The sequence below is a fragment of the Mustela nigripes genome, chromosome 7, assembly GCF_022355385.1.
Source record: "Mustela nigripes isolate SB6536 chromosome 7, MUSNIG.SB6536, whole genome shotgun sequence".
NCBI classification, from domain to species: Eukaryota; Metazoa; Chordata; class Mammalia; order Carnivora; family Mustelidae; genus Mustela; species Mustela nigripes.
The window spans coordinates 110825465-110839956 of record NC_081563.1 but is presented as its reverse complement, the minus strand read 5'-3'; the positions used below and the strand labels follow the sequence as shown (position 1 = coordinate 110839956).

Genomic DNA, 14492 nt, shown 5'->3' with positions numbered 1-14492 from the left:
CTCTCATAGGCAAAATTCACCCTCCCTTCAAGACCAAGTGAAGGCCTGCCTTTATTATGTCTTTCTAGACAACTCTCCTCAAAACTCACTCCAGGGTTGGCTCTTTAAAACACAGAGACTAGGGGCGCCTGGGTGGCTCAGTCGGTTAAAGCCTCTGCCTTCGGCTCAGGTCATGATCCCAAGGTCCTGGGATCGAGCCCCGAATCTGGCTCTCTGCTCAGCAGGGAGTCTGCTTCCTCCTCTCTCTCTGCCTGCCTCTCTGCCTACTTGTGATCTCTGTCTGTCAAAAAAATAAATAAAATCTTAAAAATAAATAAATAAATAAAACATAGAGACTAGCTACTAACTGGGCATTGCCTGGGGCCATTTCCTATTGGTCAATTCCTTTATTTTTTTAATAAGATTTTATTTATTTATTTGACTGAGAGAGAGACAGGGAGAGAGGGAACACAAGCAGGGGGAGGGGCAGAGGGAGAAGAAGGCTTCTCTCTGAGAGGGAGCCGGATGCGGGCTTGATGCGGGGCTCAATTCAGGATTCGATCCCAGGACCCTGGGATCATGACCTGAGCCGAAGACAGACGCTTAACATCTGAAATGATGATCAAGTTGCTGTGCTAGGCTCTGGAATCACAGGTACTCGCAGTTCAGGATAGGAAGTACACCACGAAAAAAGAGCTGTGGTTTCTTGTCCCTGCCAAACACTCATACTCCTAGGTGCTGGACAGTCTCACTGACTAGCCAATTGGAAGGACCTGCAATACAGAGCTGTCCATGCCTGGGGAGACTACAGGTTCCCAGGGAAGGCCCCAAAGCCACAGTAATTGCAGATGGTTCTGGAAAGTTTCCAAGAGAAAATGTGATTCTTTGTGCCAGGAGGAAGCTAGATTAGATGGTATGTGGCTGCCCCATTGCAGTTCAGTGTGTCTGTGTACCAAGAAGAGATGCTAAACATCAGAGTGGTGCCCAGGCCTTTCTGGGCCTTTCTCTGCAGAGGGGCTTAACAGAGCTTTGAGGGAAGCCACAGGCCCCCTGGAGATTGCGGCAGTACCGGAAGGAATTAAGAACAACTCCAGTTTAGGAGAACAGACTGAACACCTGTAAAACATCTATTCCAGCTCCAAACATGTGGTATTATGGACTCTATTCTTTTTAATAAAAATTGGACAACAGTAACCTTGTTGGAAAACTTCCAGACAGTATCTAATAAAGCTGAAAATGCCAACGCTTTGACCCAGCAATCCACAGGTTTGGTTACATACCAAAAGATAGGTATACAAATATTCATGCTGGCACCATCGGTAAGAACCCCAAACTGAAGCTGACCCAAGTGTCCATCAACAATAGAATGAATTTTTTAAAATACTGTGGCTTATATATAAGCAATAGGATGGCTTATTATATAGCAATGACGAAGAACAGCCTCTACTGATACATGCAACAACTTGAATGATTCTCACAGACGATATTGAGCAAAAGAAGCCCTGGCCCATAATAGTATGAACTGTATTGTATATTCTAGTACCTGTCTTCATAAGCATCCATATGTATTTCTCCCGAGTATATACTGAGGAATGAAATTGCTGGAACATAGCTGGGGCTATAATGTACAACTTTCTTGTATAATGTGTCAACTTAGCTATGGTGAACTACATTTCCCAGAATTCCTTTCCAAGCAGAGTGGGCCACAACAGACATTTTTACAGGAGATTTGGAGGGTGGAAGAAAAGCAGCGGCTGTATCCGTACACTTGCAAAATCTGGACAGGAGGTTTGCAACCCAGGAACTTTGTTGCTGATTGCTGGCACACATCGTTGACCTGGGATAACAGGCTGGCACCTATTCCCCCTTTCCCCAGATCCTCCTTCAGCTTCTTTGACTCCTGGGCCAGATAACAGAGGGCACCCTCCTCTCCTACAGGACACACACATCAAGTTTGGAGGTAGTGGGAACCAACACGAGTTCTAGTGTGCCATCAAAGGTTCCAGCTTATGCTCATGGATTCCAGCTTGTCCTTTCTCTCCCCCACTTTATATCCATCTTTCCTTCCCAATGGCCTGACTTGGGGACTTATAAGCTCCACCATCATATGTAAAACAACAGTATTACAGAGACTGTTTAATAGTTACCCAAAGCCAAATTCCTGTAACAAATGCTTTTTGCTTCTCCAATTAAACCCAAACGAATACAATAGCATAGGCATATGTTTAATTTCATATGAAACTGCCAAACTGTTTCCTGAAATGGTTGTACTCATACTCCATCAGCAGAGTAAAAGAGTTCCAGTTGCCTCACATCCTCATCAATATAAAAATTAGCAGTTTTGTAAAAATATGACACTGTGCAAACCAAAGCAGGGCAATGGGCCATCACTCTTCAGCCTCTGCTCTGAACCATGCCCTTGTGGAAGAAATTTTGCAATATCAAGATCACAAATGCACATATTCTTCATCCTAACAAACCCAGTTCTGGCATTGGTCATGCAGATATGCTTGCAAAGAATACTGAACTATGAATGTATGAGGTTTTTCACTTTTACATTATTGCTACTAATAACAGAAGGTTAGAAACAACTTTAATGTCCAAATAGAGGACTGATTAATTACATTTTGTACAGACAATAGAATTTTATATGGATTTAAAAACAGGAAATTTTCAATGTATTAGTATAGAAAAATCTTGTATTAGTTGAGATTCTCTGGAGAAACTAAGGGGAGATGATATAGAGACAGATGGTATAGGTGATACAGATAGAGATTTATAAGAAGTAATTAGCTCATGTGATGAGTGAGGCTGCCAGGTTGCAAGATCTACAGAATGAGTCAGCAAACTGGAAACTAGGAGAGTCATATCCAAAGGCTGACAGGCTCAGGACACAGGAAGAATTGATATCTCAGAGTCTATAGGCAGGGGAAAAAGGCAAATCCTAGTTCAAAGGCCATCAAGAAGAAATTTTCTCTTACTCAGGGAAGAGACATCCTTTTTATTATTTTCAGGTCTTCAACTGATTGAATGAGGCCCACCCACATGAAGATGAGCAATCTGCTTTACTCAGTCTGTTTTTCAATTTAAACATCAACCTCATCTGAAAACACCCTCACGGAATGTTTGACTAAATTATGGGCATCCTGTGGCCCAGTTAAGTTGGCATATAACACTGGCTATCACATATCTATAAGAGATCATATTGAATGGAAATCAAGACACAGAACAGCATGGGTAATATGCTTCCCCTTTATGGTAAGAAAAAAAAAAAAGGAGGATGCAGAATAACAATAAATATGCATATTTGCTTGTATTCACAAAAAGACATTCTGGCAGAATGTACAAAAACTAAAGATAAAAAAGTTAAGCCTATTGAAGTTGTGTGGGCACCAAGGAGACATTTTACTTTTTATGTGTGTCTTAATTATGTGTATTTTATCTGTTTAAAACATTGAGTAACAAAAAATTTTAAGTACCACTTTGCATGCATTCTTCTCTTCTAGGATTGTGAACACCAGGGGAGACAAATCATGTTTTATATTCATCTTTGTGTTCCTGGCATTTAGTATATCGTATGCACTAAATAAACATTAGAGGAATGAATGAATTAATGAATGATCCAGAAGAGATCAGATTTCATGTGGGTCAGAAAGTGAAGAAGAGTGTGAGGATCAGTGGGGGAGAGATATGACAATGGCTGTCAGAGGGGAAGTTTGGGGAACAAGAGGGATGTTTCCAGAAGAGTTATAGGATTATAAATTGTGATATAACCCACTTTCATATTTATTCCCAAGAAACATTCAATAAAATTCTCCATTGTTTTGGAAACTTAATTTGTAGGGTGTCAAATATGATTTTAGACTCAGGCATATGTGGATACTAGGAATAGCTGGGGTCAGGGGAGGAACTCAGGGAAGAGGAACCTCCAGGACTTGGCCCAGCCTCTGCCATGGAGGAGCTAGCAGACTCTTGAGAGGGTGACTCCTGCCACAAAACCTGTATTCTGGGCCCACTGTGTCCCTGTCAGGCAGATCCATGCCCTACCCCACTTCCTGGTCCCCAAGCCCCTCTACACACCATTCCTACCAGCTCCACATACAGGAATCTACAGGTGTGCTCCATGACAATGGATTCAGAGAACAAAACTCTCGAGACTCAAGACAAACTATAGCAGAATAATAGTGCTAGAGCTGGGGTCAACATGTGTGAGGGCTGGTGGTTAATTTGGAGAAGGTAGAAGATCAGGCTGAAGACAGTGTTAACCTAAGACCAAGTTGAGTGCAGGGAAGAGGCTCAGATCAAGGTCAGGAGTGGTTCTCAATTTTTATGTTTATTATTTTAGGAACTCAGGTGAACAGAATTGGACTGCACATACTCCTTAGTTCATGACACTCTCTCCTGCTTGTCTCTAAACAGCCCACTATGAATACCTATAAATCCACCACCTGCCCAAGGACTAAAACATTACAAATAACTCATGTGCATGCTTCTCGCCTCTCTGCTCTCTGCTACCTCTCAAAGGTAACTGCTGTCCTAGCTTTTATCCTTTTATTACTTTTTCCTCCTTGTGGTAGACAGCTTCTAAAATGGCTCCCAATTATCCCTGTCTCCTGGGATTCACACCCACGTGTACCTCTCCCCTTGAAGGTGGCCTAGAGCTCCTGACTTACTTCTAATAAATAGGATACAACAAGTATGATAGCTGTCACTTCCATGATGACATTAGAGAAGACTGTAACAGCCATCGTGCTAGCAGATTCTGTTAACTCTCTCCTTTGTTGGCTTTGGTGAAGTAAGCTAGCATACTCACGGGACATGACCATAGGGGAAGGAAAGGAGGGCAGCACCACCCAACAACTAGCAAGAAAGTGAAACCTTCAGCCCAACAGCTTACAAGGAGCTGAACCCTGTCGACAACCAAGTAAACTTGGAAATGAATCCTTCCCCAGTCAAGACTTCAGATGAAACCACAGCTCTAGCTAACACTTCAGTTGCAGTCTTAGGAGAAATTCTGAAGCAGAGAACCCAGCTCAGCCACACCTAGACTCTTGACCCACAGAAGATATGAGATAATACATGTATGCCCTTTCAAGCCACTAAGTTTATGGTAATTTCTTACATATGATAGACACTCATACAAGTTCTTTTCAATTATTTTCTATTACGGAGAATTTCACTATGAACATTGCTATACAGGTGTCACAGAATACAGAACACAAGACCTTAAGTTTCCCCTAGGTATATGCTGAGTATATGTGTAGGAATAGAATCGTGGGGTCTTAGAATGTTACCAGTAGTTGGTAAATTATTAGATTTAGGGTCACATCATGGCCAGACCATCTTGGTCAGGTTTGAGAGTCATAGAACCGTAGAACCATAGAATTAGGGGTCAGGCTGTGAGAGGGGCTGGGAGTCATACAGAGGATAGATTTGGGGGTCTGTAAATGGTCAGGGTTGGAGGTAAGGGTGTGGCTACATTTGGAGAGAATGTGAAGACGCAGCTTGGATTTGGGTTTGGACAGTGTTGGGAGATACTGTGAGGGTGGGTTTGGCGGTCAGTCTGAAGCCAGAGTTAGAAGTCAGGCTGTTCAAGTGCACATGATCTAACCCCTGTGCTGTCATCAACCTTCAGGCAGTGGCCACCCAGGGTCCAGGTGCCCACAAGGTGAGACCCATTCTGGGCTTACAAGGCTCTTTCACTCAAAAGGGTGGTGGTGATGGTGGAACACAGCATTAAGAGGGGCAAGAAATCTGGGCAGAGAGAGAAGGTGGTCACAGGAAAGATAGCACAACTTCTTTAATGGGGGTAATGTGATCCCATAACTTCCAAGCATTCTCAAAGGTCCCCCCACAGGAGGGGAGGGTGATTGGGACAGACACAGTCCATGTCTTCCCCACTCCTGGCTGAACCCATTCCTCACCCCTTCTTCTCCATCTGCTGTGTTCTCCATCCTCGACTTGGGTCCCAGGTGAGCTCCCAGGAGAGGCAAGGATCTCCCTTGGCTGCCTGGGGCAACTTCCTCCCCAGCCCAGAGCACAGACAACTAGCCTGGATGGAGATGCCACTGTCTTCAGAGCTGGGCTGGGACCTGTTTCTAAGGGTGTGGACCCAACCGGGGCACCGCCCCCCAAGGCCCACAGCAGGGAGCACCAAAGCGGAGCCCGTGGTTCTGGGCACTGCTTTGGGGAGCATTCGAGGTCTCTGCACGTGGCTTCTGGGTTCTGGAAAGCGGTCCATTCTCCTGACCCGGGTGGAGTGGAAGGAGGTGGCTCAGTCCAGGGGCTCTGCTCTGAAGGTGCCTGCCTCACTGACCCTCCCTCCCATACTCGCCCCCATCCCAAGGGAGGGGCGCGCCGGCTCCCTAGGAGACTCATTGGAGCTGCTGGCTCCGCCCGCCCATTGGTCAGTCAGTCAGTGGGTCGGTGGGTGCGTGGGTGGGTGCCTCGGTTTGTGGCATCTGGGCTCTGGCCGGTACCAGGGCGTCCCAGCGTGGCCCGCGCCACGGCTCACCGCTGCTTACGCTCTGCCTGCTGGAGCCGCCGGGAGAGGTCGTCGATGCGCACGTTCTTGAGCTGAAGCAAGTGCTCCAAACGCCTCACCTTCATCTGCAGGACCTGGGCCGCGAGGCACAGAGGTGAAGTCAGCTGCCTGCTGCCCTCTGTCCCCACCACTGCAGTCCCTAAGCACCCAATGCCCCACCACTGCCCACGCCTTCCCAGTCACCGTCACCTGCACTGTCTCCTGCGAGGCCAACAACTCCTGCTCTTTTTCAGCGATCTGGAGGACGAAGCTTGGGTCGCCGCCCTGCACTGCCTGGCCATATCCCGGAGGCCGGGGCGCGGGCGGCCGGCCCCCCCTGGGGTGGGAAGCAGTTTAGCGGAGGCCTGGAGCTGGGGCCCCACTCTTACCCTTCTGATGCTCTTTGGCCAGACTCTCCTTCCCCCATCCCCTCCCGCCAACCCCGTTCCTGCTTCCCAGGAACAGTCTGTCCCCACCCTTATCTGCCAGCGCTGCGTTGGGGGATTACCAGACCTGGTGAGATAGGAACTCGGCTTTCTTACCTGACCTGCCCCCCTCCCTGGGGGTCTGGGGCACCTTCCCCTCGGGCCTTCTGGGACAAACCTGAGAAGAGGCAAGTGGAGGAGTTAGTCGAGCTGGAGTCCCTCTCTCCCTCCCCTCCCCCATAGGTAGGACAGAAAGAAAGCTGCTCCTGGGAGGGAAGAAAAGTAAAGACCACTTTACCCACATCCATGTATCCAGTGCCATCCTGGGGAGCCAGCTCCTGAAATAACACCCCCCACCCCGGGGGTTTACTGTGAGTTCAGGCTCGCTCATCCGCAAGGAGCCCCATGTCTCTTCCGTGGTCCCCAAGGCCAGCCTCTGTTTGCCAAACACCCTCTCCCACATCTGTCGGCAAGGCGGGGCTTCCTGCTGACTGGAAGATACTCGGATGGGGCGGCACCTGTAAGGAGCTCGTGCGCTGCTTCCTGAGCCTCTGCCGCTCCTCCAGGCGCTGCCTCAGCGGAATGAGCACTAACTCCACCACGCCCGGCGCGCATTGCGCGATTTTGCGCATCACATCCTCTGGTACGGAGAAGTTCAGTTTGTTCAGCACCTTCCTGGGAGACAGGCACAGGGATGGCGGACTAGGTCCCCAGGGAATGAACTGAGGGGCGCGGAGTAGAAGGAAGTGTTGCAACCCTGGGGGAATGAACCCGATTCTTGGCGTCCCCTTTCCTTGCCTCCTCCCCAATAAAGGAGTCCCTTGATTTTGTTACCAGATCCTGACTGTGTTGTCCCTCCCTACTCTGCCACAAACAGAATCCCAGCCTGGGCTTTGGAGGCCATGGGAGGTGTGTGTCGGGGATGGGGGGAGGCATGGTAGGGCAGCCCTTCCTGGGATCCCGGGGTCTGGGTAGGGGATGGAGATTCCAGTAGCGCACCAGGCATTTTGCTACCTGTTTAGGTGACCCCAGTTGCTGAGCTTCTGTTGGAGAGAGTTGGCAGGGACATAATTGTGCATCTCCACCATCTTGGGGAAGTAAAACTTGATGACTTCTGCGACCAGGACTGATGGAATGGGAGCAGACATGGAAGGGAGTAAGAAGGTAAGGGAAAAGGAGTAGGGAGAAGATGTGGATGGGATGGGAGAATCATGGATTGCAGAGTGGTGGGGCCAAGCAAAGAGGTGATGTGGAAAGGGAAAGGATGATAGGGAGGCAGGGGTGGTGGAAGAGAGGGAAAGGGGTTCAAGAAAGCAAGACCAGAAATCAGTAATCATCCTCCAGCATACCCCAGAGGAGAGGCATCCCATTCCCCTCAGCTCAGGCATATGAAAACTAGGGTCTCTGGTCCTCTAGTAGAGAATGAGTCTCCAAGAGAGCGCGCCAGGAGCCTGGCATCCCATCCTAGTCATTTACATGGAAACACACACACACTCCCACCACCAAAATCCCAGGAAAGAGTCACAGAGTCACACAAGCAGAGACATGTGATAAGATCCCCCTACAGATATGCACAAAGTGTGTAGACACGCAGGAAACACACATGCCCATACATACACAAGCCCACATATAGCACACACATATACAACACACAGAGATTCACAAACATATACACAGACACATATTTCCGTCATTGAAGTTCAAGAGAGTCACACACAAGCACACAAACACAAGCACAGTAAGTCACATAGGCACCAATGTACTAATGTACCAGAGATGCATACTTCTGTCATTAAAATCTCAAGAGACACCCTTAGACACAGAGACACCTAAAAATCACAAAGAAACACATATGCACACAAGACCCCCTACCTGCATACAGGACAGAACCCATCAACAAACATATGAACATACACATGCGCAGACTCCCACAAGACAGATATATGGAATACAGCAAAGAACAAGTACACACACAAAGAAGCACAAAAACATACACAAATACACATCTTATTAAGGTGTCAGGAGGGAGTCACAGACTCACACAGTTAGACACACACCATCATCACCACCACACATGCATAAAGGACAGAACAAGGGGACATACATATGGATACACACATATTCCTATTCCCACAGACACACACAGAAACACACACACATATACACAATTAAAGTTCTAAGAGGTAGTCAGGCACCCCCAATACACACATACCCACACGCACAGAAGCACAAAGAGACATATGCATACAGACCCCCTACACATGTACTACAGGACAGAACGTGTCAACAAACACGGGCACACGGGGCATACACACAGGAGCGCACACATACTGAGGTGCACACCTCCATCACTGAAGTCCCTGGAGAGATTTCGCTTGGGCCGGGACAGAGGGATGTTGTCTACCCACAGGTACAGCTGGTGCAGCGCCTCCTCATCCACGCTGCTCGCCATTGGCACCCTCGGCAAGGCAAGACCAGGCCGTTCCAGCCGTGCAGAGTCCAGCCCCAACTTCACGATCCCTCAGGCGCCTCTTCTCTCGACACTGACAGCGACCAGACCTGCCTCTGCCTCTCTAACCCGAAGACTCTTCTCCCAGCAGGGAGCAGCCATATTGTTTTCTGAAACCATAGCAACTGTCCCCAGCTGGGCGGGGAGCAGGGGTTTCTGGGAGTTGTAGTTTTCTCCCTCTACTTACTCCCAGGCCCCAGCTTTGAAAAGGTGATTAAGTGGCCTTGTCTTCCCAGCATCTGTGCCAAGCGCCACCTGATCAGCCAAACTGGCCCACTCTGAAACCTGTCAGTGCCAACCAGGCCCTCAGTATCCCTGCACCAGCCTCCCCAGGGCTGGGATTCCCCTTCCCCATCCTTTAGTGATCAGTCCCAAGTGAAGGCGGCATCCCAATGTTTGTCAGCTTCATCTGGGCGTCCACTGCTAATCATCTGCTGCTTCCCAGCTGGATTGTGTGATAGGCTGTGTGACTGTCTCCTGGCTGGGTCCCTCCTCAGAGCTCTGTACTATTAGGGCCATCAACACTAGTGCCCTTCCCAGCAGTGTCCTGATAGGGCATTTAATATGTCCCCCAGATTCCCAGGGAGAATACTAGGGTTCAGGGCCAGTGCCTTGGGCAGGTTATTTAGCTCCTTAATCATATTTCTCCTTTCACGAAATGGGAATGGTTCTCGCCTATTTGTCCCAACAGGGTAATAGGGAGGAAAATGGGAAGGGTATTTATGGAAGATCTGCATTTGTATGGGGACTGGGGATATGGGAGTAAAAGCTGCAAGAGCTCCAGTAGACACTTCCACAGCCTCTCACCTCCTTCCGAGAGCTATCTTCCATGGGTTAGAAATGGATTTAGTAGCCAGTTCCATTTCAAAAGAGCACTCTTTGTAGTAGGGTTAGGGATATGGGTCCTTCCTTAGCGAAGGGACAAGAGTAGCAGGAAAAGAGGCACTTCTAGGATCAGCCAGAGAAGAAAGCTTGCTTCCACCAAAGACTAGCAGTGTAGCTTTGGCCACATTACTGGACCTTTCTGTGCCTGTTTTCACATGGTTTTACCTACCTCATAGGGATTCGTGAGCATTGAAAATGCTTAGCACAGCACCTGGCACACAGCAAGGGCCCTATTAACATCAGTTGGTGCTATCACTAATGAGATGACCTCAGTTCCAGCAGAAGAGGAGACACACGGAAATGATTTGCCTTGTTGGTATTTGAGGGAGGGGCCATGTTCAACAGGGAGAAGACTACTGCTCCTGCCCCCCTTACTCTGGAGCAGGCCGGCGGCGGGGGGGCGGGGGGGGGGCACTGGGCTTCCTTTAAGGCCTTCTGGTTTCCTCCTCCACAGCTCAGATGGGGTGGGGGAATGATGGTAAGGGGAATCCCAACTACGTTTTGCAGTCCCTTAGTCTTTTAGTTTCGTTGTCCTCAAGGACTACAGGGGAAATCTGAGTGCCAGAAGTCTGGAAGACCAAGTGTGGAATTGTCACTCGACCTTTTTGATTTAAAGTCATACATAGTGGCCTTGCCTTTCTAGAAAAGACCACACCCAGGGCAGGGAGGGGACAAAAGACGACTTAGATATACCCCCCTTAACATTCCAGGGTGGAGAGAGGAAGAACTGAAAGGAAGTGGTGGGGAGGGAACCACAGCAGCAACGTGCCAGCCCCAGTGGAGGTGGGAAAACCGGTTTGACCCAGAGCTGAGCGGCCTCCTCAGGCCCAGGCCTCCCCCTGGCTGGAACCACTGGGGCCTGAGGGCCTCAATGAGGGAGGGGCTGGGCCATGAAAGGAGAAAAGGGGTAGGATCAGCAGAGACACGAGGCTTCACCTTTGGACTGGGGTGCCCCCAGCCTCTTGGGGGTGCAGTCTGTCCCAGGAATTTTATCTTCCTCCTGCCACTGTCCCCAGGATGGCCACCAGGCTTGGAGATGCTAATCACTGAGGTCTAAAGGGCTCCCTCTTACGGCATTAAAGGTAGACCAAGGGATGCTCTGTATGTCCCTCCAGACTCTAACCTGGACCACAGAAGTTGCCCCAGCACCCCTTTTGCTCTGTCCTCTGGGCCCACTCCTGCAAGGACCTTCTTTAATGGGCTTAACAGGCCTAGTTCCCAGTTTAACTTTGTCCAACAGGGATAGCTGGCTCCCTCCCTCCTCTCCTAGCTAACTGACCCCAACTTCTAACCCCAAAGCAGTGCAAGGCCCAGCTTTCCTCAAACCCAAACAGGTACACTAAAGATCCCTTCCTCCCCAAGCCTAGATAACATTTAGATATGGAGGTGGCCCCTCGCCCCAGTCAGGACTTGAATTGTGGCTACCCTCTCAACACTTGGTTCCATGTCCCACCAGAAAAAGGACCAAAAGGAACCAAGAAAGGACGTGTTCCCAAGACAGACGCAAGCCCAGACCATGAAGGATGCACCCTTGGCTGTTAAAACGTTCACCCCCACAAAAGGGGAGTGGACGGATTTATTGAATTCAGACTGGGAAAGGAGTAGCTGGATGGCTGGACTACGGGCCCAGCCCCAGGCCCCCTGCCCAGGATAGGGCCCTGCCAGAGAGGGAGGAGAGGCATGGGGCCTGCAGCTAGCCACAAGGAAGTGCCCACTATCACTCCCCTGAAGGGCCTCTTGGGAATCTCCAATCTGGAAAGAAAACCAAGGGCCAAAGTAACCTGGACTGGGCCAGAGAAAGGGATTGGGAAGATGGGGAAGCAGGCAGAGGCAGGCTCAGGAGCCTGCGGTGAGTTAGACTGTGCTTCTCAAGGCGGCCCAGGGGCAGGGGTAGGGGGCTGCCAGCCTTGTGGGGGCCTAGGCTGGACCTTCCTCTGGAGCCCTTCCCAGAATGGCTTTGGGGTCCCCCCCACCAAAGACCTGGTGTGGACGGCAGAGGGGAGAGGCACTCTCCGGCCGGGAGCTTCCAGGGCCCACCCCTGGCTGCTCCTGGGGCCTAGTCCACGGATGGCACGGTGTGGTAGCACCGGACAGCTCCCCACCTGGTCCCCCAAGCCCGGGGGGCAAATGGGGAGGAAGGAGGACTCTGAGAAAGAGGCAATAAGCAGGCAGTGAGGCTGACCCCAGCCCTGGGCCCTACCGAGGTGGCTGGGCCCGTCACAGGGCCCGAGGAACATCACTAAAGAATCTGGAGCTCCCCACTCTGGCTCCATCCATAGCGGCTGCCCAGAGAGTCCTCTGCCCTGGGCTGGTGCTGCCACATCCGGGTCGGGCACGACTAGGCCCAGTGGCTCAGCTTTGATGTCCAAGACCCCGAACTCCCGCCTGCCTGGCGTGGTTCTTCCTGGTCACATGGACCAGATCATGTTCCAAGTGAAGGATGTGGCTCTGCACTCGGTCGTCAATGGGGAAGGAAGTCAGGTACCTCTTGACCATAGCGAAGTAGGCCATGGCTTCCCCAAAGCTGGGCACAGGCACCTCATCACCATCCTCCTCATCGTCTTCATCATCTTCATCCTCCTCATCATCCTCATCTTCCTCCTCTTCCTCACTGTCAGACTCAGAGTCCTCTTCACCCTCCAAAAAATGGAGGGTAGGGCACTGGGCCTCCTCTTGGGCACTGTAGCCCCCGAAGCTGCCACCGGCTTCCACTACCCCCTGGGCCCAGTCCTCAGCCTCCAGCCCCTCAGAGGAGCTCTCTTCCTCCTCCTCCTCCTCCTCCTCATCACTGTCCTCCACATCACCCTCCTCTTCCACCTCCTCTTCCTCCCCCAACTCCTCTCCTTCCGCCCCTTCCTCCTCCTCGCCTTCTTCTTCCTCTTCCTCCTCCTCCCCTTCACCCTCCTCCTCTTCTTCCTCCTCTTCTTCTTCCTCCTCTTCCTCCTCCTCCTCTTCCTCCCCCTCACTCTTGAGGGCAGTGGTGATGGTGGCATTTGGGCCACCCCCGAAGCCAGCCTCCCGGAAGCAGGCAGCTATGTCCGAGGGCTCCACTGCCTGCCAGGCGGCAGCCACAAAGTGCAGGGCCTCCATCAAACCTAGCTGCAGGCCTGAGCGATCCTGGCCCTCCAGCGCGGCCATGGCCTTGAGTAGCATAGCCTGGCGGTAGTGGCCCTTCACCTGTTGGACCACTCCCCGCTCCAGCGGCTGCACCGTGCCCGGAGGGAAAAAGGCCAGCTGTACGTGTCGCAGGCCCGAGGTATCCAGGGACTGGGCAGCCAGGCGACCTGCCAGCAGCAGGACTCGGCGAGATTCTGCGGCCATGCGAGTGTCCAGGGCCTTCAGGTACTTGGCTAGGGCCTGGGTGGTGACTCCACCCTTGGAGTTAGCGGTGTAGTCGCAGGGCAGGCCGGCTTGGCCTGCGCGGGGCTTGGCCGACTTGCCGGCCACAAGTGGGGGCAGCTTCTCGCTGCCGTCTGCGTTGGCGCACAGCAGGACACTGAGGCGCTGGGTGGCCCTGCGCGCCCGTCCATCGCTGCCGCATAGCCCCGCAGCCTGGTCGGGGAGGAAGTCGTACCATAGACTCGTCTCGATGGCGCTGAACACGTCCTGGGAGGCGTAGCCCTCGGCCACAGACGGCGGCTGCTCCTCCCGAGCGCGCCAGCCCATCGAACCCCCGCCACTCCCCTCCGAGGGCACCGCAGGCGGGCTGGCGGGAGCCGCTGGGGGCCGGGGGGCGGCACTGCGTGACCGGGCGCGGGCCACACCGCTGCAGGACACCACTCCGTGGCGCCGGCGGAAGCGGTCCAGCCAACCGTTGGAGGCGGTGAAGTCGTCCATGCCCAGCTCCTCGGCTATACGCAGCGCCTTCTCCTTGAGGATGATGCCCTTGACGGGTAGGCCAGCGGCGCGGATCTGCTGGAACCAGGCGATGAGCAAGCCCTCGAGCTTGTCGTAGGGGGACAGCTTGTTGGTTTTGCGGCAGGTGGAGGCCACACCGTACTTGCGCTCCGACGCCAGGATGGCGCGCTTGTTCTTCAGGATGGTGCTCAGCGTGGACGGCGGGATGTTGAAGCGCCGCGCGATCTCGCCCTTGCGCAGGTCCGGGTTCTCCTCCACCTCCTGGATAATCCGCGACTTCTCCCGGAACGTCAGCTGCCGCCGCTTGGGGCCC

At 51.7% G+C, this 14492-nt stretch overlaps 2 protein-coding genes across 4 annotated transcripts; both read right to left on the bottom strand.

The window, feature by feature from the left end:
* Window positions 1-5761: 5761 nt before the first annotated feature.
* Window positions 5762-10327, bottom strand: LOC132021761 (sperm flagellar protein 1). Of its 3 annotated transcripts, XM_059406611.1 has the most exons (8): window positions 9271-10327; window positions 7942-8053; window positions 7446-7602; window positions 7226-7265; window positions 7045-7105; window positions 6713-6839; window positions 6494-6597; window positions 5762-6224 (listed from the first exon to the last, which is right to left on the bottom strand). In XM_059406611.1, the coding sequence occupies exons 1-8, from the start codon at window positions 9377-9379 to the stop codon at window positions 5900-5902; spliced, it is 1035 nt and encodes a 344-aa protein (XP_059262594.1). In that variant the 5' UTR covers window positions 9380-10327; the 3' UTR covers window positions 5762-5899. The 3 variants fall into 3 exon arrangements, with proteins under 3 accessions (XP_059262594.1, XP_059262595.1, XP_059262596.1); XM_059406612.1 differs by having other exon boundaries at window positions 6132-6597; window positions 9271-10188; XM_059406613.1 differs by lacking the exon at window positions 5762-6224 and having other exon boundaries at window positions 6500-6597; window positions 7230-7265; window positions 9271-10323.
* A 1525-nt stretch (window positions 10328-11852) lies between these two features.
* On the bottom strand, window positions 11853-14491 carry LOC132022407 (major centromere autoantigen B; the record flags this gene model as incomplete). The annotated part of the gene is made up of 1 exon (XM_059407667.1): window positions 11853-14491. A coding segment is annotated over one exon (1818 nt), but the record flags the coding sequence as incomplete, so codon positions are not given.
* Between the last annotated feature and the right edge of the window lies 1 nt (window position 14492).

What these genes read in the sequence shown, in the direction of transcription:
- LOC132021761 (XM_059406611.1), bottom strand. Translation starts at nt 9,379, where the DNA reads ATGGCGAGCAGCGTGGATGAGGAGGCGCTGCACCAGCTGTACCTGTGG. An exon ending in CACTGGATACATGGATGTGG is followed by an intron (nt 7,106 to 7,225) that starts GTAAAGTGGTCT and finishes GCCTCTTCTCAG; the next exon opens with GTTTGTCCCAGAAGGCCCGA. An exon ending in CAGGCAGAGCGTAAGCAGCG is followed by an intron (nt 6,225 to 6,493) that starts GTGAGCCGTGGC and finishes CACCCGGGTCAG; the next exon opens with GAGAATGGACCGCTTTCCAG.